The sequence below is a fragment of the Sander vitreus genome, unplaced genomic scaffold (genome assembly GCF_031162955.1).
Source record: "Sander vitreus isolate 19-12246 unplaced genomic scaffold, sanVit1 ctg281_1, whole genome shotgun sequence".
NCBI lineage: Eukaryota > Metazoa > Chordata > Actinopteri > Perciformes > Percidae > Sander > Sander vitreus.
Window position 1 is genome coordinate 12,501 of NW_027595440.1, and position 25,000 is coordinate 37,500.

At 42.8% G+C, this 25,000-nt stretch overlaps 1 protein-coding gene across 1 annotated transcript in view; it reads left to right on the forward strand.

Moving 5' to 3' along the window:
* Nucleotides 1-11,490, forward strand: part of LOC144513560 (ATP-binding cassette sub-family C member 12-like) — a 23,967-nt gene extending 12,477 nt beyond the window's left edge. The window contains exons 13-22 of the mRNA XM_078244663.1: nt 2,888-3,114; nt 4,036-4,173; nt 4,451-4,640; nt 4,801-4,890; nt 5,042-5,228; nt 5,976-6,135; nt 6,388-6,466; nt 9,236-9,349; nt 9,811-9,975; nt 11,205-11,490. Of these exons, the coding sequence (XP_078100789.1) occupies nt 2,888-3,114; nt 4,036-4,173; nt 4,451-4,640; nt 4,801-4,890; nt 5,042-5,228; nt 5,976-6,135; nt 6,388-6,466; nt 9,236-9,349; nt 9,811-9,975; nt 11,205-11,297 (1,443 nt within the window). The 3' untranslated portion in view covers nt 11,298-11,490. The remainder of the gene's footprint in view (nt 1-2,887; nt 3,115-4,035; nt 4,174-4,450; nt 4,641-4,800; nt 4,891-5,041; nt 5,229-5,975; nt 6,136-6,387; nt 6,467-9,235; nt 9,350-9,810; nt 9,976-11,204) is intronic.
* The last annotated feature ends 13,510 nt before the right edge of the window (nt 11,491-25,000 follow it).

A 25,000-nucleotide genomic window follows, 5' to 3' on the forward strand; every position in this document is an offset into this window, starting at 1 on the left:
ATATATCTGTCAAATGGTATGTATTCAAGCATGATTAATAGCATGATTGTCTATACTTACCTCATGATTAATAGCATGATTGTCTATACTTACCTCATGATTAATAACATGATTGTCTATAGTTACCTCATCATTAATAGCATGATTGTCTAGTTACCTCATGATTAATAGCATGATTGTCTATAGTTACCTCATGATTAATAACATGATTGTCTATACTTACCTCATGATTAATAACATGATTGTCTATAGTTACCTCATGATTAATAACATGATTGTCTAGTTACCTCATGATTAATAACATGATTGTCTATAGTTACCTCATGATTAATAACATGATTGTCTATACTTACCTCATGATTAATAACATGATTGTCTATAGTCCTCCATCTCAGTTTGTTAATGTTAACGATAAATCATCCAGGTACGCTGAAGTTAGCCATGGTGTTCCTCAAGGTTCAGTTCTTGGACCAATTCTATTCTCCTTATATATGCTTCCTCTAGGCAATATTATTAAGAAACAATCAATTAACTTTCACTGTTATGCGGATGACACCCAATTATACCCATCAAACCGAGGTTATTGTGCTGGGCCTTAAACACATCCAAACCTCATTATCTAAAGATATAGCTACTCTGAATGGCATTGCCCTGGAGTGTGTGTGTGTGTGTGTGTGTGTGTGTGTGTGTGTGTGTGTGTGTGTGTGTGTGTGTGTGTGTGTGTATCTCAGTAGTACTGGCCTCCGGCACTACTGTCAGAAATCTAGGATTTATTTTCGATCAGGATATATCCTTTAACGCCCACTTAAAACAAACCAAAAAAAGTAACATTGCCAAAATTAGGAACAACCTGTTTCAAAACAATGCTGAAAAACTAGTCCAAGCATTTGTTACTTCCAGGCTGGACTGCTGTAATTCATTACTATCAGGTTGCCCAAATAAGTCCCTTAAGACTCTCCAGCTGATCCAGAATGCTGCAGCTGCATATTTCTCGTGTATTAGCTTCTCTGCATTGGCTTCCTGTAAAATCCAGGATCGAGTTTAAAATCCTTCTTCTGATCTACAAAGCACTAAATGGTCAAGCACCATCATATCTTGAAGAGCTCATAGTACCTTATTGTCCCACTAGAGCACTACGCTCCCAGAACTCAGAGCTACTAGTGGTTCCTAGAGTATCTAAAAGGAGAATGGGAGCCAGAGCCTTCAGCTATCAGGCTCCTCTCCTGTGGAACCAGCTCCCAGTCTGGGTTCAGGAGCCAGAGCCTTCAGCTATCAGGCTCCTCTCCTGTGGAACCAGCTCCCAGTCTGGGTTCAGGAGCCAGAGCCTTCAGCTATCAGGCTCCTCTCCTGTGGAACCAGCTCCCAGTCTGGGTTCAGGAGCCAGAGCCTTCAGCTATCAGGCTCCTCTCCTGTGGAACCAGCTCCCAGTCTGGGTTCAGGAGCCAGAGCATTTAGCTATCAGGCTCCTCTCCTGTGGAACCAGCTTCCAGTGTGGGTTCAGGAGCCAGAGCCTTCAGCTACCACGCTCCTCTCCTGTGGAACCAGCTCCGAGTCTGGGTCCAGGAGGCAGACATCGTCACCACAGTTAAGAGTAAACTTAAAACTCTCCTCTTTGATAAAGCTTATAGTTAGGAAGTGAGGAGTTGCAGCGTTCGCCTAACCCGGCGGGAGAGGGTGTTTGTCTACAGACACGGCACCCCTTCTCTGCTTCTCTTCATAATCGTCAGATTCATCTACCAACCCTTATAGAACTGGCTCAGGTTTGCCTTGCACCAGCTCTTAATTATTGTTATGTTTATAGTTTTAGACTGCTGGGGGACTTCCTTTGACACACTGAGCTCCTCTCTCCTTCTATCTGTGTACATCCAAGTCCCAGAAATGCTTGTTACTAATCTAGCACTGGGGAGCTTATTCCCCGGTGTCCTAATGCTTTTTCACCCAGCAGTTTTCCTTGGATTATGGTGACACCTAAGTCATGGTCCTGCTCTGCGCCCTGCTATGCTCTGCTACACCCTGCTATGCCCTGCAGTGACCTGCTACATCCTGCTACACCCTGCTATGCTCTGCAGTGCCCTGCTACATCCTGCTATGCCCTGTTACATCCTGCTATGCTCTGCAGTGCCCTGCTACATCCTGCTATGCCCTGCTACATCCTGCTATGCCCTGCAGTGACCTGCTACGCCCTGCTACATCCTGCTATGCCCTGCAGTGACCTGCTACGCCCTGCTACATCCTGCTATGCCCTGCAGTGACCTGCTACGCCCTGCTACATCCTGCTACATCTTGCTACGTCCTGTAACACCCTGCAGTGCCCTTCTACATCATGAACTACTACAACTACTATTTCTAGTCATAGTTCCATTATCTTTATTGTGAGTATTTTTGCCACTGTTCATCACACCCCTAAATTAAGCTTAAATGCTAAATAGTCACGTAAGTCTCATGATTATGGCTTGTTAGTTTTCTTATGGGATGCCTATATGCTAGAGTTGCATGTTCATGGTTATGTATATGGGAAGTGTGTAATGCCATATTTTTATGTTTCTACAGTTTTACAAAATTGGAAAGATCCTAACTAAAAGCCTACCGGAGTCTACTCCGGTTTCCTGGGTCTTTATTTCAAGGATCTGATGTTAGCTATCTGCTATGCTAACCTGCACAAAGCAAGAGCAGGATAAAGGCCTTAATTGGTACTCAACTCTACATAGTGGTGAAGAAACAAAACTTACTGAAAATCTTTATTTGTCCACCAGGAGGCATTCAAGGACCATGCAAAGGCCCTAAAGCTGACCTTTTGAAGACACAGTTAAACAGTTTTCTTCATGTTTTTGCTCTGGTAGCTGTGATTGATGAGTGCACTCAGCTGATTGGTCGGTATTTCCCTCAGATCTTAGCAAAACAGATGAGCTTCTTTGACACGACTCCAACCGGCCGCATCCTCAACTGTTTCTCCACGTGTCAGAACGAGGTGGACTCTGCAGTGCCTTTTCATCTCAACAACCAGCTCATGTTCTCTCTGATGGCCATCTCCAGTTTGATCATCTCTGCAATCACCTTCCCATACATGCTGCTGCCAGGGTGCATCCTGGTGACGGTCTTACTTCTCATTTGCAGGTGAGTGAGCACACCACAGCAGAGCTAATACTTTAAATAAAGATCCCAAAACCATTTTTTTCCTTACTGAAACAGATTTCGATACCTGAACTTACGTGTGTGACTTTCATATTGTCAATGACTTGATGTTGATGGTTTATTAAAGCAATAGCTCACTTCAGTCTGGGATATGATTATTTCAAGGTTCAAGTGAGCTTGTGCTTAAATATTACAGTTATGTTTGGATAAAACAGTGAACAGGTCCCTAAGACATTGGATGGGTTATGTTTGGGTAAAACAGTGAACAGGTCCCCAAGACACTAAATGGGTTATGTTTGGGTAAAACAGTGAATAGGTCTCCAAGACATTGGATGGGTTATGTTTGGGTAAAACAGTGAATAGGTCTCCAAGACATTGGATGGGTTATGTTTGGGTTTAAACAGTGAATAGTGATGGCTATGACTAGTTGTCAAACTAGGTAATGAAATAAAGTTCAGTGGCATTTATTCTCTGTTTTTTTACATGTTTTACAAAGACTTTAACCCAAGCCAGGCCATAGAACAACGATAACAATCATATCACATCCGGTACTGGTATCAGAACAACTCTATATATAACCTTTATATACTCAGGTAATCTGATTGCGATGAAGACAAACATGAAGAGAAAGCACATGCAGATAAGACTGTTTCAGCTGCATAAAGATAGATATTAATAGTGACACTATTGCTAATGTAGAGCGTTAACAGTAGAGGACCAAACACAAACCCTTGTGCTATCCCCTAAACTTCTGTAAGGATCAGGATGCAGCATTTAAACAAACACATTCATCGATCCATCTCTAAATTCTGCACAATAATATCATAAATGAATAATCAAGGATGTGTTGTTGCATCAGTTCTTCTCTGATGAGTGACAGTAAAGACAGATTGTTTCCTGCAGCCTGTTCCTGAGAAATGTCTGTACGTTGAAGAAGATGGAGGACATCAGTCGCTCTCCCTGCATCTCTCTGTACACCTCCATCATTAAAGGCCTCAGCACCATTCACGCCTACGACAAGATGCACAACTACACAGAGTGGTGAGACTTAAAGAGAGCCTTCCTTCCTTTGTCATCTTTTAGAGGACGTTTGTCACTCATTTGTAAGAAAACGCACTAGTGGAGATCCTCACATTCAGTTCAATTATCCAAGATTTATTATGTCTAAATATTTCTCTGTAGCGCCCCCTGCTGGAAATTAGTTAGAATGAAGGTTTCAGGATATTCACTCTTCAGACCCGGAAGTTTTTTCAGTCTGTGATATGAACTTGTTGAGCGAGATGGCTGATGTCTTTGACTCGTGCTGTTTGTGTTGCAGGTTTAAGAGCCTTTCTGACATCAACGCTAACCACTTCTTACTGTTTAACTACGGCCTATTTTGGATCTCCCACATAATGACTACTATGTATGTCATCATGACGCTGATAGTCGCTCTGCTGGTCATCTTCATCTCCAATGACGTCTGCAGCCCCCCCATAAAAGCCCTCTCTCTGATTTTCATCTTACAGGTAAAACTCTCTCTCACAGACACACACACAGACAGACAGACAGACAGACAGACAAACAGACAGACACACCATAGGAGTTTTAAAAGTAATAAAGTATGCATCTCTCATCATGTACATGTGTAGTGTAATTGGTAAATAATAATATTGTTTGTGTTTCCAGCTGTCGGCAAACTCTCAGTATTTGATGATGTCCCTGATTTCGGTTGAAGCGAGGTTCATCTCCGTGGAGCGCCTGCTCGAGTACATCACGGTCAGTTCATAATAGATTCCTAACGACTCCCAAAGATTCCTAAAGACTCCCAATAATATAAATACTATAGTTTCTCAAAGACTTCAAAACTTTCCCAGAGATGTTGCTGGTCTGCTCTCTCATTTGACACCAAGTGTTGGTTGTGTTTTAGGGCTCAGAGGAGTTGGAGGAGCAGCTGAAGGTGGATCCGGTCTCAGAGGACTGGCCTCAGCACGGAGTCATCACCTTCCTGGACTATAAGATGCGCTACAGACAGAACTTACCTGTTGTCCTCAATGGGCTGCAGCTCCACATCAGAGCCGGGGAGAAGATCGGCATTGTGGGAAGGACTGGTTCCGGTAAGAACATGTGTGCAGCGGCGTCACTCTGCTGGGGTCCAATTATAATAAATACACGTGTTTAAGAACCACAGAAGAGTAAACAAACTGTATATAATCCTAAATTTGATGTCTTGGCATTCAATGTTTGCCTCTGCTGGTTGGCAGCAGGCTGAATCATGGAAACCCTGGAGGTTTACTCAGGACAGATGAGACATATAGTCCCTCCATTGTGTCCTGGTCTGCTGCTGGGCAACCACCAAGAAACCCAGGGTCATTGCAATGATTATTTAAGACTCAAAGATTCCCAAGCACTTCCAAAATGTACCAAAGACTCACAATGATTCCCAGTGACTCACAATTATTCCCAAAGATTCCCAAAGACGCACAATGATTCCCAAAGACTCACAATGATTCCCAATGACTCACAATGACTCACAATGACTCACAATGACTCACAATGACTCACAATGACTCACAATGCTTCCCAAAGGCTACTAAAGATTCTGGAAGACTCACAAAGACTTCCAAAATGTCCTGTCTATTTCATGTATGTTATGTTATCACCATACTACTTTGCATATCCATCGACTTACTTACACCTCACTTTGCACCAGCTTGAACTGCCTACTTAATTTATACCTTTGTATGCTTTTCTATGCTTTTCTTGGCCGGTCACCTGTTCTCAACGGCCTACCTGGTTAAATAAAGGTTAAATAAAAAAAGAAATAAAATAAAAGGCTGCTGAGAAAATGTCTGTGTCTACAGGGAAGTCGTCTCTGGCTGTGGCTTTGTTCCGGCTGGTTGAACCGACTGCAGGAAGCATCCTGATAGACGGAGTGGACATCACATCTATCAGCCTGTCTGACCTGCGCACCAAACTGTCCATCATCCCCCAGGACCCCATGCTGTTCACCGGGACTGTCAGGTAACCTTGGCTACCACTATAGCTTTAACTTCAATTAGATTTGGACAGACTTGAACAATGCACAAGGAATAACCAGAACCACACAGAATTAGTGGACTGCAGTCGAGCTGAGTCCATGGGCCGGTTCAGATTGCTGCAACTTCTCCTGCAATGTTCTCAAACTGTTTAGTCTCGTCGTGAATCTTTGGTCTGAACTGGGCTTTAGAGACAACAAACGTTCAATAATCAGTTCCTGCTGAAACGTGTCTGCAGGTACAACCTGGACCCTTTCAACAGACACAGTGATGAGGAGATCTGGGCAGCGCTGGAAAAGACCTACATGAAGGACACAGTATGTTACGTCATCCAGTTATTTATATATATATTTTATCATTATGATACGTGTCCACTGGCAGCGTCATTTCCAATCTTGACTCCCAAACCGACACATACAACCTTTGTATTTAAGTTTTAAACACGCAATAAAAATACTTAATTAGGGTATGGACAACATCAGGGATAGGCTTAAAATGGTTTACGTAAAACTACTAAAATGAGGACGTAATGTGACGTCATTGCGTAACAGAACCTTGTTTACTTTGACGCTGCTATCCATGCACCTTGTACTGGTATGTATGTGTACTGCTACAGTTGTATTCCAGTTGGACTGTGTGTAGAACTTGTATGTATTTACGTGTCTTGTATGTTTTTATACTTGCTGCTACACACTTAATCGCCCTTCAGGGACACAAAGTTGATGTTTATTTAAAAACTTTTAAAGACTTTTAGTTTCACTCAGTGTCCTGAGTGAAGATCATGTTTGTCGGTCAAGGTACATTTCCATCATAGACGGTATATACATTGACCAACAGATCCCGTGTCTCTGGACGGAGACCAGTGAAGGATATTAGAAGCTCTTTCCCAGTGATGGCTGAGCGTTACTGAGCAGCCTCCAGTAATATCCATAATACTTTGAATAAAGAAATGTTTTAAGTCTTGATTTAAGAATATCCACTGAGCCTGTCACAGTTTGTCAGGAAAGGCTTGGACCCAAATGCAGTTGAGAGGTAATTTATTAACAAAAAAGAGTCTTACACAAAGTCCTCAGGAAGGTAGCCAGGCAGGAACAAACAGAAAACAACAGAATCCACGACAGGAAAGATCAGCACGGTACACAAAAACAGAATCCACGACAGGAAAGATCAGCACGGTACACAAAAACAGAATCCACGACAGGAAAGATCAGCACGGTACACAAAAACAGAATCCACGACAGCACAGAGACAGCATCCAACAGAAACCACAGCCACAGAAACGTGATGCTCCCACACAAGACAAAGACAACACAGACTAAATACACAGGTTAACAAGGACTAACAAGAAACAGGTGACACAACAGGTGAAACAAATCAGGGCAGAACAATCAAAACAGGCGGGAAAACAAAAGACAAGGGAGACTTCAAAATAAAACAGGAAACAGAACAGAACTAACAATCGTGACAGAGCCTGCCTCCCTAACGTTGGATGGAAGACCATTCCAGAGGGAGGGTGCGCGAAAGGCAAAGGCCCGGTGACCAGCTGATCTTTTGTTATATTTGGGATGTTCAGAAGACCAGCATCCATAGAACGAAGGGGACGTGTTGGGATATATATATGGTGTAAGTAGCTCACTTAAGTAGGCAGGCGCAAGTCCTTTTAAGGCTTTATAAGTCAAAAGAAGAACCTTAAAAACAGCCCTGGCTTGCACAGGTAACCAATGTAGAGCAGCCAGAACTAGTGAAAACGAGCTTTAACAGCCACAGAATACTTACCGTATTTTCCAGACTATAAGTCGCTCCGGAGTATAAGTCACATCAGTCAAAAAAATGCGTCATGAAGAGGAAAAAAACATAAGTCGCACTGGACTATAAGTCGCATTCATTTAGAAATGTATTTCACAAAATCCAAGACCAAGAACAGACATTTAATCTGGAAAGGCAAGTTATTAAACTACCCAACAGCAGCCAGAACAAGGGGCTGAATACGGTAGGTGTCTCTACGTTAACGTAACACATTAACAGTTATTAAACTACCCAACAGCCCCCAGAACAAGGGGCTGAATACGGTAGGTGTCTCTATGTTAACGTAACGTAACAGCTCTGTTGACGAGCCTCTCCCAGCAGCACGTTGTTCAAGCACCCATCTGTGGACTCCTTCCTCCAGCTCTGGCCATCTGGATTTCAGCGCGACTAGCTTTCTTTGTTTTCTTCATTGCAGTAAGACTAACCTTTTCTCCAGTCCCTCACAAGTTTCTCTCTCACTCCAAACTCTCCTTCTGCTGCTCGATGACCGTTTCCGGCTGCGTGTTTTACTACCTGCAGTCTCCTGCAGCTTCTTTTCTTTCTCAGTTGTCTTTAGGAGCAGCATATAGTCCTCACAAGCCTAGAGCGCCTCTCGCGGCTGTAGACGGTGATGTTTTCAGCATGAAATAACATTTAAAACATGTTACATTATATATATTTTGATATATAAGTCACACCTGACTATAAGTCGCAGGACCAGCCAGAGAATGAAAAGAAGTGAGACTTATAGTCCGGAAAATACGGTAATTATAAAATATTTTATTTTGAAAAACATGTATCTTCTCTTTATTGATCCTTTTGGGATGACTCCAGACAGACAGAACACTCTTTAAATAAAGAAATCTCTAAAAAATAACAAATACAGTATAAGAGTAACAATAACAATAAACGTTTAGCTGTTCCGTGTGATGTGATTGGCTGAACAGCTGTTCCGTGTGATGTGATTGGATGAACAGCTGTTCCGTGTGATGTGATTGGCTGAACAGCTGTTCCATGTGATGTGATTGGCTGAACAGCTGTTCCGTGAGATGTGATTGGATGAACAGCTGTTCCGTGTGATGAGATTGGATGAACAGCTGTTCCGTGTGATGTGATTGGCTGAACAGCTGTTCCGTGAGATGTGATTGGATGAACAGCTGTTCCGTGTGATTGGATTGGCTGAACAGCTGTTCCGTGTGATGTGATTGGCTGAACAGCTGTTCCGTGTGATGTGATTGGCTGAACAGCTGTTCCGTGTGATGTGATTGGCTGAACAGCTGTTCCGTGTGATATCTGCTCAGATTTGTGGTCTGGAGAGGAAGCTGCAGGCCGAGCTGGCCGACAACGGAGGAAACTTTTCTGTAGGACAGAGACAGCTGATCAGTCTGAGCCGAGCACTGCTACGAAACTCCAAGGTCTGTCTGTCTGTCCGTCTGTCTAACTCACTGTTTACCTGTCTGTCTGTCCGTCTGTCTAACTCACTGTTTACCTGTCTGTCTAACTCACTGTTTACCTGTCTGTCTAACTCACTGTTTACCTGTCCGTCTGTCTAACTCACTGTTTACCTGTCTGTCTGTCTGTCTAACTCACTGTTTACCTGTCTGTCCGGCTGTCTAACTCACTATTTACCTGTCTGTCTAACTCACTGTTTACCTGTCTGTCCGTCTGTCTAACTCACTGTTTACCTGTCTGTCTAACTCACTGTTTACCTGTCTGTCCGTCTGTCTAACTCACTGTTTACCTGTCTGTCTAACTCACTGTTTACCTGTCTGTCCGTCTGTCTAACTCACTGTTTACCTGTCTGTCCGTCTGTCTAACTCACTGTTTACCTGTCTGTCCGTCTGTCTAACTCACTGTTTACCTGTCTGTCCCTCAGATCATCCTATTGGACGAGGCGACAGCGTCTATCGATGCAGAGACCGACGCGCTGATCCAGATCACCATCAGAGAGGCGTTCAGACATAGCACTGTGCTCACCATCGCTCACCGCATCCACACGGTGCTGCAGGCCGACCGCATCCTTGTCCTTAACCACGGACAGGTGAGTCCCTCAGAGACGGATGGTACAGATGTTTCTGTCTTTGTAGTCTTGCATTAGCAGACCCTCCTCCACAGCGCTGGGGAGGAAGGTCTGGCTAGTCCACACAGCATTCCTGGATGGGAGGAAAACGTGCTGTGGGTGATTGGCATTTCTTTAAACCAATCACAATCATCGTGTAATAGTCTCAGGAAGGAACTGGTTTTGGTGGAACGTGTGGATGTTCAAAAGTAGTTTTAGTCGTGCAACAGAAACCTCAGATTGGACAGATAGTCTAGCTAGCTGTCTGGATTTACCCTGCAGAGATCTGAGGAGCAGTTAACCATAGTCCTCACAAATCCACCAGCATTGGGCGCCCAGATAGCTCAGTTGGTAGAGCAGGCGCCCATATATACACGTAGAGGTGTACTCCTCGACGCAGCGGGCCCGGGTTCGACTCCTGCAGTCCTTTGCTGCATGTCATTCCCCCGCTCTCTCCCTTTTCATGTCTTCAGCTGTCCTGTCAAAAATAAAGGCCGAAAATGCCCCAAAAATATCTTAATTGTCATTGTACGTGTACAACTAAATTGGATGCATTCCTTTCAGTCTAAAACATCAACAAAAGTGCAAAACAAGTGAATAAAGATATATAAAACAGCCTCTAAAGGATTATATATATATATATATATATATATCTATATATATATATATATATATATATATATATATATATATATAGAGGTAGAGGTAATCAAAATACCGGCATACCATACAAAGAAGACATTCACTGCACGATTCATCCTTAACACTCAGTGTTAAGTGCAGTTATGTCTTTTTTTGTTCAGTTTGTTCCTGTTTTAATTGTCCTGAAAAGTCTGCAGCAGTTCAAACAAAGTGTCCTGGGTCAGATGGATCTTTTAGTTCAGTTTACTCTGGGCTTTTTAAAAACAGATGTCTCTGTCTTTGTCTCTGTCTGTATCTGTGTGTGACTGTCTCTCTCTGTCTGTGTCTCTATCACTGTCTCTCTGTGTCTCTATCACTGTCTGTGTCTCTATCACTGTCTGTGTCTCTATCACTGTCTCTGTGCGTGACTGTGTCTGTCTCTCTCTGTGTCTGTCTCTGTCTCTCTGTGTCTGTGTGTGTGTGTCTCTATCACTGTCTCTGTCTGTATCACTGTCTGTGTCTCTATCACTGTCTGTATCTGTCTCTGTGTGTGTCTGTGTCTATCTCTGTTTTTGTCTGTTGTCCTGTAGGTCGTGGAGTTTGATCATCCAGACGTGTTGAAACAAAGACCAGACTCGCTGTTTGCCTCTCTTCTAGTGGCTTCCAACACTGTGGCGTCCTGATGTCCTTAAACGCACCACAGTGACCTCAGACAACTTTACAGCAGTTGAAATCACGGCCGTAATAAGATGGTAATAGTGGGGTAACAGTGTGATAATAAATAGGTAATAACATGTAATTACCAAAGTAATAACTGGGTAATACATCACAGTAATAAGATGTAATAAGGTGATAAGAAGATAACAGATGTAATAACATGCCATTACCAATGTAATAACTGTTTCCATTTTGGTACATGGTAATATTAGAATAACAGAGGTGCAGAGATTACCTGGAAATGCTTCTGGTAGTTTCCAGGTAATCTCTGCACCTGTTATTCTAATATTACCATGAAATGTGTCTTGTCCTGCATGCACGTAACCCTGTGCAATCTGACCAGTAGCTAAACACCTTCCACCATCAAGCACTGGAAACTGGGGTCATCATAACTCAGTTTATTTGACTTATTAAGGGTGGAACTGGGAAATTAAGCTCAATGACCACTTACTTACATATTGTCACAAACATTATACAATGATAATTGTAAAAATAATATAACTACACGTCACTGTAATGCAGTAGTGTATACAGTAGCTAACATGTAAGCTGGAATAAAGGAAATACGTAATGTATTGTTATACAGTGTACGTAGTATAACCTATATTGTTATATATATATATCTAAATTAACTAAAATATACTTACATGTAGCACAACCCCAGATAATAGTTGCAAACTAGCTTACTGAAGCATACTGTCAGTCTAATATGAGCTATCAATCATCATCAAAAATATACATATTGCACATAAAACTTTCTGACAATAATTAACAAAGATATCAGATCAGTATGTCAGCATCTATTTCACATAGCGAGAATGCTACCAAAGGCATGGAAGAGGACAGTATGGAGAGATGATAACACAAACCATGGGGCTGTCCGGATCACATTCAACTTCCTGACTAAATCCCATGGTGCAAAGGTCCTACAGTTCTTAAAGGAACACACACGCATGTAGACTGTAGCATGTATACGCATGCGTGTAAGCTAGTTTGCCACTATTATCTCACATTATCTTGAGGAAGCTACTGTTTCTGCTGAACTCACATCAATAAAAACGTGTGTGTGTCTGTGTGTCTGTGTCTGTGTCTGTGTGTGTGTGTGTGTGTGAGAGAACGTGTGGTCAGTGTGCTAATTGTGCATGGTGAGTGTGCACGGTAAGAGTCCACGGTGTGTTATCAGCATGTCGACGTGTCACACACAGACTCAGCTGTTGACCGCTGATTTCCTCACAACTTTTAAACTGAATTATAGCGTGAAGCAAAAGCCCCACGGTGTACAGAGATATGTAGAGACAGAGGGAAGAGTTTAGATCCCACACCTGCAGAAAGAAAGACATCATGAAACAAAACGCAGGAGAATGAGAAACTATGAAGATATACATAATGTATATAACATCATTTGAAGTGAAATTAGGAGGAGGGTCGCTTTATTTCTCTTCCAGCTCAGTGCTTCCATAACTTTTTCACATGAAGACCCCTAAATGGACAAAAGTAGACGACAGACCCTCATTATATATTATGATAACATTTTGTCCCAGGGTCCTGCAGGAGTTTTGAAGTTTCAGATGTTTTATTACAGAAAGTGTATGAAACCCATGATTAAGTGTCTGATAACATGATGGAAAGGATCCCTACAGAGATAGACCTTTTAGTTAAAGAGTAAGATCCTTTTAGTTTAACATGAAACAGCCCCGAAATCACCATCACCAAACTCCACCAGACTCCATGTAAATAATCAGGACTTTTAGCGTGTATAGAGCCAGCATATCTCCACCAGACTCCATGTAAATAATCAGGACTTTTAGCGTGTATAGAGCCAGCATATCTCCACCAGACTCCATGTAAATAATCAGGACTTTTAGCGTGTATAGAGCCAGCATATCTCCACCAGACTCCATGTAAATAATCAGGACTTTTAGCGTGTATAGAGCCAGCATATCTCCACATGTAAATGGGTGAATTAAGGGTTTATTTCAACCAAACCAGAGTGGTGATTGTTGGAACAGTGGAAAGATGAACCAAGACGGCTTTTTGATAGTTTCATTTAGTTTCTGTCCACTTTGAATGAAGTGTTTTATACGATGATAAAAGTGCTGATTATTTACATGGAGTCTGGTGGGTTTGCTTGAGTTCTCCCTGGCGGTTCTCAGACCTCACTTTGGGAACCACTGTTCTATCTGATAATATCACTTATGTTTGTGCTTATTTGTTTCACACATAAAAACAGATTACATTGAAGAAATATAAAACACATGTGAGAGTAGAAACCTGTAAGGGCTTCTATAAAAAACAGTGTCAAATGTAAACATCCAAAACCACCAGTTCATTTTAGGTAGTATTCAAAAGTTTAATATTAAATAAGTGTAAAACAAAACATAACATGCAGAGGAACCTAAGTAATCATCATCTTTACAGAACAACAGTTTAAAGAAGGATCTTTTTGTTTCCAAGTCAAATGTTTTAGACAGCAGAGCATTTCTGTTTTTATAATAAACAGAGAAAACAACACAGAGGAGTCCATTAAATGTACATTTTCATTTCATAAAATAACTTAACACAGGCTTATGGGATCTGAAGTGAAAGAAAGTGTTCTGATTGGCTGAAGGCCAGCAGGGTTCAGGGATAAAAGAGCAGCTCTGTCTTTAACACTTCATCATCCTCTTCATCATCGTCACCATGGCCTTCCTCTGGATCGTCTCCTGCCTCGCCTTCGTCAGCGGTGAGACAAACTCTTTGAATCTTTTAGAAATGAAATCTGAGAACTAAATTCATTCATTTATATTTTGGTTCAGGGCTTCGCAACTTTGACAAAAAGTTATATGGAAATAAATAAAGTTTATTTTTAGGCTACATCTCCAAAAGGAATATCTTCTGCTATGTTTCCCCCTCTCATTCCCCCTGCTCTGGTGTTCCCCTCTCATTCCCCCTGCTCTGGTGTTCCCCCCTCTCATTCCCCCTGCTCTGGTGTTCCCCCCTCTCATTCCCCCTGCTCTGGTGTTCTCCTCCTCTCATTCCCCCTGCTCTGGTGTTCCCCCTCTCATTCCCCCTGCTCTGGTGTTCCCCCTCTCATTCCCCCTGCTCTGATGTGTCCCCCTCTCATTCCCCCCTGCTCTGGTGTTCCCCTCTCATTTCCCCCTGCTCTGGTGTTTTCCCCCTCATTTCCCCCTGCTCTGGTGTTTCCCCCTCTCATTCCCCCTGCTCTGGTGTTTCCCCCTCTCATTCCCCCTGCTCTGGCCTTTCCCCCTCTCATTTCCCCTGCTCAGGGTTAGGGTTAGGATAGATGGATGGATGGATGGATGGATAGATGATAGATGGATAGACAGACAGATACTGATGTCTGAAACTGTGTGTAATGGATGCACTGCACCATCAACAACGACATCACCCTCATCAAGCTGGCAACCCCCGCCTAGTGGAAAGTGGATTATAAACAGTATAAGAAGCTATCTTCAGCTATCAGATATCTTAAAGTTTAAAGTCAGACATTTGTTAAAGACTAAGAATAAGTCAAACTTTCAGTAAAATGTGTTTTTATACAAATCTAAGTGTACGCTGATGACACTCTAATATATTTCCCAGAAAAAAACTAAATATCCCAAAATATATCTCTAATTTTTTCACTGAGGAGATTGTTTGGGTCTGAATTGATTCACTGCTTTTAGAAAGAGTGCTTTTACTGTGAAAGGGGAGCAGGAAGTGTGTTGTGTGTGTGTGTCTGTGTGTGTCTGTATGTGTCTCTGTGTGTCTCTGTGTCTGTGTGTCTCTGTGTGTGTGTGTGTCTCTGTGTGTGTGTGTGTGTGTGTGTGTGTGTGTGTGTGTGTGTGTGTGTGTGTGTGTGTGTGTCTCTGTGTGTTTGTGTGTGTGTGTTGTGTGTGTCTCTGTGTGTGTGTGTGTGTGTGTGTGTGTGTGTGTGTGTGTGTGTGTGTGTGTGTGTGTGTGTCTGTGTAGGACATTGATTACTGGATAGAGAGCTGATGCTGCAAAGTTTCCTCTGATGATGAGATAAAGAAGTCATGTTTGATAAAAACTAGGACTGTCAAAATAACTCGTTAATTTCGATTAATTAATCTGAGAAAAAAATAACGTGTTAAAAAAATTAACGCAGATTAATCCATTCCATATAGACGTTTCATACAGACGAAAATCTGGCTCCACTGATATGTCTGCTCTTCTCTCTGCTGCTCTGAAACAGACGTTACAGGAAACACAAACCCCGCTGCATGTGACGCTAGTTAACACTATACTCAACAGCAGCTAACGTTAGCCTACCGCTAGCTAGTTAACACCATACTCAACAGCAGCTAACGTTAGCCTACCGCTAGCTAGTTAACACCATACTCAACAGCAGCTAACGTTAGCCTACCGCTAGCTAGTTAACACTATACTCGACAGCAGCTAACTTTAGCCTACCGCTAGCTAGTTAACACCATACTCAACAGAAGCTAACGTTAGCCTACCGCTAGCTAGTTAACACAATACTCGACAGCAGCTAACGTTAGCCTACCGCTAGCTAGTTAACACAATACTCAACAGCAGCTAACGTTAGCCTACCGCTAGCTAGTTAACACAATACTCGACAGCAGCTAACGTTAGCCTACCGCTAGCTAGTTAACACTATACTCAACAGCAGCTAACGTTAGCCTACCGCTAGCTAGTTAACACTATACTCAACAGCAGCTAACGTTAGCCTACCGCTAGCTAGTTAACACAATACTCAACAGCAGCTAACGTTAGCTTACCGCTAGCTAGTTAACACCATACTCAACAGCAGCTAACGTTAGCCTACCGCTAGCTAGTTAACACTATACTCGACAGCAGCTAACTTTAGCCTACCGCTAGCTAGTTAACACCATACTCAACAGAAGTTAACGTTAGCCTACCGCTAGCTAGTTAACACTATACTCGACAGCAGCTAACGTTAGCCTACCGCTAGCTAGTTAACACAATACTCAACAGCAGCTAACGTTAGCCTACCGCTAGCTAGTTAACACAATACTCGACAGCAGCTAACGTTAGCCTACCGCTAGCTAGTTAACACAATACTCGACAGCAGCTAACGTTAGCCTACCACTAGCTAGTAGCTGGATTAAACAGGGTTAAATGCTGACAGCTAACACTAAATGGTGGAAAGTGTGACTGTGTTTTACTGTAGAGGATTCAACACCGGGATGTAACAATCTGCAGCTGCTGTTGGAGAAACAACACAGACGGTGCGTTCAATGAAACTGGTAAACTACAGCCTCATGGTGCATTTGAAGTTATTGTCAAATGTCCTTTTCCATCTGGCTTACTAGCAGTTTACTAGTGAAATAAGTTATTGTTATTGTTATACATTATTATTAATCATTTAATGTTGACCATATGGCCTTAGCAATAAACAAGCCGTTCTTTAATGTCAACTGTTGTTTAGTTCCTTTTTATTTCTTTTTTTACTTTCTTAAAAAGTATCGGTTCAGGCACCGTTAATTATGTATGCGTGATAATCACAGAGTATGTAATTAATTAGATTACATTTTTTAGACGATTGTCAGCCCTAATAAAAACAGAAAAAGAGAAGCTGCTGATGACGGTTGGCTTGGCGATCTGACGGATAACATTTCACTGGAACTGTACTTCTACCATTTCATGTGACAAATTAAATGTATAGGCCCATTTCTAGTTTCCCCGTGATGTCACGGCGCTGTGGGAGCACCCAGCTGGAACGAGTCAGCTCAGCTTTTACCACACGGTAGCCAAAATATCACATAGTTGTTCAAATAGTTTCACAAACGGAAGAGAGACAAGCCCGCTCTTTTTCTCTACAGAATCCCGCGTCAAAAGGAAAACCCAGACATGAGGATATTGTGGATTTGTGCATATTAAACGTAGCGTACTAGTGGACTACACTGAAACTAACCACGCATGCAACAACGACTGCGATTTTGGGGATGTTTCATGTTGCATGTTAAACTGAAAGGATCTTACAAGATTAACTAAAAGGTCTATCTCTGTAGGGATCCATCCCATAATGTTGTCAGACACTGAGAACAATAATCTGAGTCTGTCAGAAGCAACAACAGAACTTTTAGTGATGCTAACTGCTGCTGAACATTAGTCCTGTAGGGTAACATTACAGCTTGTTACTAACTGCTGCTGAACATTAGTCCTGTAGGGTAACATTACAGCTTGTTACTAACTGCTGCTGAACATTAGTCCTGTAGGGTAACATTACAGCTTGTTACTAACTGCTGCTGAACATCTGTCCTGTAGGGTAACATTACAGCTTGTTACTAACTGCTGCTGAACATTAGTCCTGTAGGGTAACATTACAGCTTGTTACTAACTGCTGCTGAACATTAGTCCTGTAGGGTAACATTACAGCTTGGTTCTGGTTTAATACTGGACCAGTTTCAGAGATTGTTGTTTCATCAGACACACAGACACACACGGTGCACTCAGGTCAGCTATTGTTGCATCACAGCCTCAGTTTGTGATGTCTTGTATGCCCTGCCACACCTCTTGTGTATAAAATAAGTGTCAATGACGTCATTATCGACTAGTCAACGTCATTTTGACTTTCATCACTTCATACGACAATGTTAAAAACAACAGACAAAGCCAGAAATCTTGGTGTAGTCATGGACTCAGACCTGAACAGCCACATTAAGACAATTACAAAGTCAGCTTATTACCACCTTAAGACTATATCAAGGGTTAAAGGACTCAGCAGGATTTAGAAAAACTTGTCCATGCTTTTGTCTTCAGCAGACTTGACTACTGTAACGGCGTCTTTACAGGTCAATCAGACAGCTGCAGCTGATTCAGAACGCTGCTGCTCGAGTCCTCACTAAGACCAAGAGACTGGATCACATCACTCCAGTTCTGAAGTCTCTACACTGGCTTCCAGTGCCCCAAATAATAGACTTCAAAATACCTCTGCTGGTTTATACATCACTAAACGGTTTAGGGCCAAAATACCACCCAGACCTCTCAGGTGGTCTGGGACAGGTCTGCTACGCTATGAACCACCCAGACCTCTCAGGTGGTCTGGGACAGGTCTGCTACACTATGAACCACCCAGACCTCTCAGGTGGTCTGGGACAGGTCTGCTACACTATGACCCACCCAGACCTCTCAGGTGGTCTGGGACAGGTCTGCTACATTATGACCCACCCAGACCTCTCAGGTGGTCTGGGACAGGTCTGCTACACTATGACCCACCCAGACCTCTCAGGTGGTCTGGGACAGGTCTACTACACTATGAACCCACCCAGACCTCTCAGGTGGTCTGGGACAGGTCTGCTTGTTGTCCCCAGAGTCAGAACTAAACAGGGGGAAGCAGTGTTCAGGTTTTATGCTCCACATATGTGGAACAAACTCCCAGAAAGCTGCAGGTCTGCAGCAACTCTCAGTTCTTTTAAATCCAGGCTGAAGACCTTGATCTTATTGATGCTGACTTTCTTTAAATAATTGTTCTTATACTGAAGCTGCATTGTTGAAACTGTCTGAAAATCTATATAAGCAAATAAAGAGAGACTAAAAAGTAAGACCGGTGGGACCGGCCCGTTGTGGGAACAGCAAGGATTGTGGGTGGATTTCGTGTATAGAGCGACGGCTTATACATTGTCCCATACTAGCAGCCGAAAATCTCGTAACTGATCTGCTTTTATACTTTTAACTGTTTTAACTGCTCTTTACTGATTAATTTCATAAACTGCACTGTACCTTTTATTCTTGCATTTTAATCTGGTTTATGTAAAGCACTTTGAGTCTCCCTGTTGCTGAAATGTGCTCCACAAATAAAGCTGCCTTGCCTTTTCTTGCCTTACTACATTACTACATATAGACTGTGTACTCATTTATATTGTTACCTTATCACTGTCACACATCCATCTTACTTACATCTCACTTAGCGCCAGCTTTGTAGTTCTTATTTAACCTGCACGTTATGTAGCCTATTGTATTCTGTATTGTTGTATTTGAATGTAAAACTGGATGTTGTCTTGCACGCTGATGCTTTATTCTTGGCCAGGTCACCGTTGCAAATGGAGACCTACCTGGTTAAATAAAGGTTAAATAAAAAACACAGCATTTTTACTAGCCGTAGTCATGTTGTAATTGTTCCTTAAACTAATGGGGAGCAACAGCCTCTCGGTAGACGTCCCTGCGTCGGCTGATACCTCCATGCAGGATGTGGCCGTCAGATCGCCATGACAACCCTCATCAGCAGCTTCTCTTTTCCTGTTTTTAACAAACATGACTTCTTAATCTCATCATCAGAGGAAAGTTTAAACGACTCCTAAACCACAGAGGCTGACGTGTCTTCTCACATTATTCAGAGATAAGAGAGGGTGTCTGTGTCTGTGTGTGTGTGTGTGTGTGTGTGTGTGTGTGTGTGTGTGTGTGTGTGTGTGTGTGTGTGTGTGTATGTGTGTGTGTGTGTGTGTGTGTGTGTGTGTGTGTGTGTGTGTGTGTGTGTGTGTGTGTGTGTGTGTGTGTGTGTGTGTGTATGTGTGTGTGTGTGTGTGTGTGTGTGTATGTGTGTGTATGTATGTGTGTGTGTGTGTGTGTGTGTGTGTGTGTGTGTGTGTGTGTGTGTGTGTGTGTGTGTGTGTGTGTGTGTGTGTGTGTGTGTGTGTGTGTGTGTGTGTGTGTGTGTGTGTGTGTGTGTGTGTGTGTGTGTCTGTGTGTGTGTGTGTGTGTGTGTGTGTGTGTGTGTGTGTGTGTGTGTGTGTGTGTGTGTGTGTGTGTGTGTGTGTGTGTGTGTGTGTGTATGTGTGTGTGTATGTGTGTGTGTGTGTGTCTGTGTGTGTGTGTGTGTGTGTGTGTGTGTGTGTGTCTCTCTGTGTGTGTCTGTGTGTGTCTGTGTGTGTGTGTGGTGTGTGTGTGTGTGCGTGTGTGTGCGTATGTGTCTGTGTGTGTATGTGTGTGTATGTATGTATGTATGTGTGTGTGTGTGTGTGTGTGTGTGTGTGTGTGTGTGTGTGTGTGTGTGTATCTTGCTACACTTATTAGATTGTACTACGTATTCATGTCATTTTATTATATTTATATTTTATTCAAATGATGTTTGGTGAGCCAGAGATGCTTCTGCTTGAGGCTGCTGCATGTCATGGTGAGTGTTGATTGGCTGTTACTCGTCTAACATCTAGCCAACCAGACAGTGTTGTGGGCGGGACATGAAATGAGACTCAGTGGTGAGTGTTGATTGGCTGTTAGTCGTCTAACATCTACCAACCAGATAGTGTTGTGGGCGGGACATGAAGTGAGACTCAGTGGTGAGGTAAACGGGAGCAGAGGGAGAGACTCAGAGCTGTAGCTGAGACAAAGTACAACACCTTTTATTTCATTAACTTTATAATAAAACACAGATACAGATCATCTGCAAACTGCCAAATATGGGACAGAGCCTTTCCAGTTGCTGCTCCACGACGGGGGAAGCTGCTGCCTTCACATATCAGATGTGCTCCCTCCATTTCTGTTGTTATATCTCAGATAGAGACCCATTATAACTCTCTAATCTCTCCATCTGGTCTCATCATGTCATCATTCTGGGTTTGGGAACTGCTGCTTGTTGTTGGTGTTGGGATCTTCTTTTTGGGTTTTGATATTTACATTTTAATGTTCTTTTATTCAGCCCTTTGGTCAGATTAATGTGTTTAAATGAGCTCTAGAAATCAGCTTTACTTACTGAAAGTTAACATAAGAAACATTTTACAGACCCAGAGATATGTTGTTTATAATAATTAATCAGAAATCACAATCAGAACAAGTTTTATTGTTTATTAATAATGTTTATTATACAGACGATAGATTATAGATATAGACCAAGATATAATAACACGTTTATAACACTGACAACACTGCAGGATACAACTATTATAAATGCAACAAAGACAAGGTACAATCAATTGTAATAAAACTCTTAGGTAGCAATGTTAAAAAGTGAATTCCCAACATGTTAAACTGTTAAACCAATGCCCCCCCCCCCCCTCCCTACCAGGCTGTATTAAAGCCAGTGTATACCAGGCTGTATACCAGGCTGTAATAAAGCCAGTGTATACCAGGCTGTAATAAAGCCAGTGTATACCAGGCTGTATTAAAGCCAGTGTATACCAGGCTGTATTAAAGCCAGTGTATACCAGGCTGTATTAAAGCCAGTGTATACCAGGCTGTATTAAAGCCAGTGTATACCAGGCTGTATTAAAGCCAGTGTATACCAGGCTGTATTAAAGCCAGTGTATACCAGGCTGTGTTAAAGCCAATGATGAAATGATCATATATGCATATTAAGTGTGTGTGTGAGCTGAAAGCTGCTGCTCCTCTCCGTGTCCTCAGGTTCACAGCGACTACAGCAGCACAGAGCATCAGCAGCAGGACACTGAGCCCTGAGCATCGCACTTTGAAGAAGGTGGAGTAGATCCCAAAGGGCTCCATGTACACCAACACAGTTCTCTCTGTAGACTCACACTGGTCAACATCTAGGTTAGAAACTACACACCAGTACTCCCCTGCGTCTCCCACTGAGATATTAGAGATAACCAGGCTCCCATTATTATGGGACCTGCTCACTCTGCTCATGATCTGATTAGACTCTACATAAAAGATTCTTCCCTCTGTTCGGTGTGACTTGATAAACCAACCGTGCCCCCAAACATGACAGTTATCCTCTCTCCAATCTCTGCATCTGACAGTGACGTCTTCTCCCTCTGAGAAGAGCTCTACAGCAGGGGGGAGCAAATTTGGGACACACCACCAGATAATACTGTTGCTCTCTCCCAGAGGCTTCACAGATGTACCAACCTGAGTGATTTAACATTAGAGATGAAAACACCAGCGAGTAGTTTTGGTCTACTGCCTGAACAGTCTGGTTTTGTAGTTCTAGGCGAGAGATCCCATTAGACCAACGTGGGGGCTGTTCATCAGTGGAGTCAGCGATGCACGGCAACACAGCGGTCTCTCCCACGGAGCCGTAGATTACCTCATACAGTAGGAACAACCCTACAGTCTGACTGCTAACACACTGCTGTTGGTTCATCACCAGACATCTGTACTGTGTAAAGTCTGTTGCTGTGACGTTGGAAACACGAAGAGCTGATGTGTTTGTCACCACTTGGTATTTTCCTCTAACATTGTCCATCACTGATGTCGTCTTGTCCCCAATAACTCTGCTCCATGTTTCTTGCTCATATCTTAAGTCCTGTTTGAGCCACTGGATATCCAGATTATCAGCTGCTCCCTCACATGGCAGGTCCACTGTTTCTCCAAGTATCGCTCTAATATATCTCCAATCTATTGAAGTACAAACAGTAATAGTGATGCTGTTCTCATGCGTCACGTTGCCCTCAGTCCAACACTCCTCTCGGTACCGGCCGGAGTCTGAATGGGTCAGGTTGAGGATGGTGTAAGAAGAAGTATCCTCATCGCTGTGAAGTCGTCGTTTCAGGTCTGCAGGTACTGAGGAGGTGTTGGACCAGAGGTCAGAGGTGTTCCACAGGACAAGCTTCTCCTCACCAACAGATCTGGAGATCAGGCAGGAGTCGGTGTTCTCGGGGAGCTTGAAGGTGTAACGGTCTCCTTCCTGTTCGATGATGATCTGTTCTTGTGCATGGATGTTGTTGATGAGAGCAAACAGCAGGAAGGAGATCTCTGTGACTGCAGCCATTCTGCTCCGAGGTCGACAAACACTGACACCACTCAGCTCATATACTCTACACCTCTAACCCTCATCAGCAGCTGCTCCTTATATGTTACAGACATGACTTCCTTATCTCATCATCAGAGGAAACTGTGTGTGTGTGTGTGTGTGTGTGTGTGTGTGTGTGTGTGTGTGTGTGTGTGTGTGTGTGTGTGTGTGTGTGTGTGTGTGTGTGTGTGTGTGTGTGTGTGTGTGTGTGTGTGTGTGTGTGTGTGTGTGTGTGTGTGTGTGTGTGTGTGTGTGTGTGTGTGTGTGTGTGTGTGTGTGTGTGTGTGTGTGTGTGTGTGTGTGTGTGTGTGTGTGTGTGTGTGTGTGTGTGTGTGTGTGTGTGTGTGTGTGTGTGTGTGTGTGTGTGTGTGTGTGTGTGTGTGTGTGTGTGTGTGTGCGTAAGTCCGATTGATTTCAAACTTGACAGGTGTCTTGCTACAGGCACGAGTAAGTGCAGTGCCAAGTTTGACGTTGTTTGAATTAGAAATGCAAAAGATATCATTAAATATATATCGGTAAAAGAAGCAGACATTGGCTTTTACCGCTCCCCCTCTTACACTGCAGAACACGTGGCGACAGAGCGTGATGCCACTCATAGGCAGGCTACCAGACACTGTTTTTGAGTCACATCGTTCATGTTTGTGGGCGTGTTTGGTGGGAAGGTAACCTGCACGCCACACGCAGAATGTACGGTGGCCCTGAAGTACAAATTACAACAGCAAATAGGAAAACATGACAGCAAATAGGAAAAAATGAGAGCAAATAGGAAAACACGACAGCAAATAGGAAAACATGACAGCAAATAGGAAAACATGACAGCAAATAGGAAGACACGACAGCAAATAGGAAAACACGACAGCAAATAGGAAAAAATGAGAGCAAATAGGAAAACATGACAGCAAATAGGAAGACACGACAGCAAACAGGAAAACACGACAGCAAATAGGAAAACACGACAGCTAATAGGAAGACACGACAGCAAATAGGAAGACACGACAGCAAATAGGAAAACACGACAGCAAATAGGAAAACATGACAGCAAATAGGAAGACACGACAACACGACAGCAAATAGGAAGACACGACAGCAAATAGGAAAACATGACAGCAAATAGGAAGACACGACAGCAAATAGGAAAACATGACAGCAAATAGGAAAAAATGAGAGCAAATAGGAAGACACGACAGCAAATAGGAAAACATGACAGCAAATAGGAAGACACGACAACAAACAGGAAAGCTCGGCAGCAAATAGGAAAACACGACAGCTAATAGGAAGACACGACAGCAAATAGGAAGACACGACAGCAAACAGGAAAACACGACAGCAAATAGGAAAAACTACGACAGCTAATAGGAAGACACGACAGCAGATAGGAAAACACGGCACACGACAGCAAATAGGAAAACACGACAACAAATAGGAAAACACGACAGCAAATAGGAAAACACGACAGCAAATAGGAAAACACGACAGCAAATAGGAAAACACGACAGCAAATAGGAAAACACGACAGCAAATAGGAAAACACGACAGCAAATAGGAAAACACGACAGCAAATAGGAAGACACGACAGCTAATAGGAAGACACGACAGCAAATAGGAAGACACGACAGCTAATAGGAAGACACGACAACAAATTGGAAGACACGACAACAAATAGGAAAACACGACAACAAATAGGAAAACAACAACAAACAGGAAAACACGACAACAAATAGGAAGACACGACACTGACAGCAAATAGGGAAAACACGACAGCAAATAGGAAGACACGACAGCAAACAGGAAAACACGACAGCAAATAGGAAAAACATGACAGCAAACAGGATCACGACAGCAAATAGGGAAGACACGACAGCAAATAGGAAAACACGAAAACAGACAGCAAACAGGAAAACACGACAACATGACAGCAAATAGGAAAACACGACAGCAAATAGGAAGACACGACAGCAAATAGGAAAACACGACAGCAAATAGGAAAACACGACAACACGA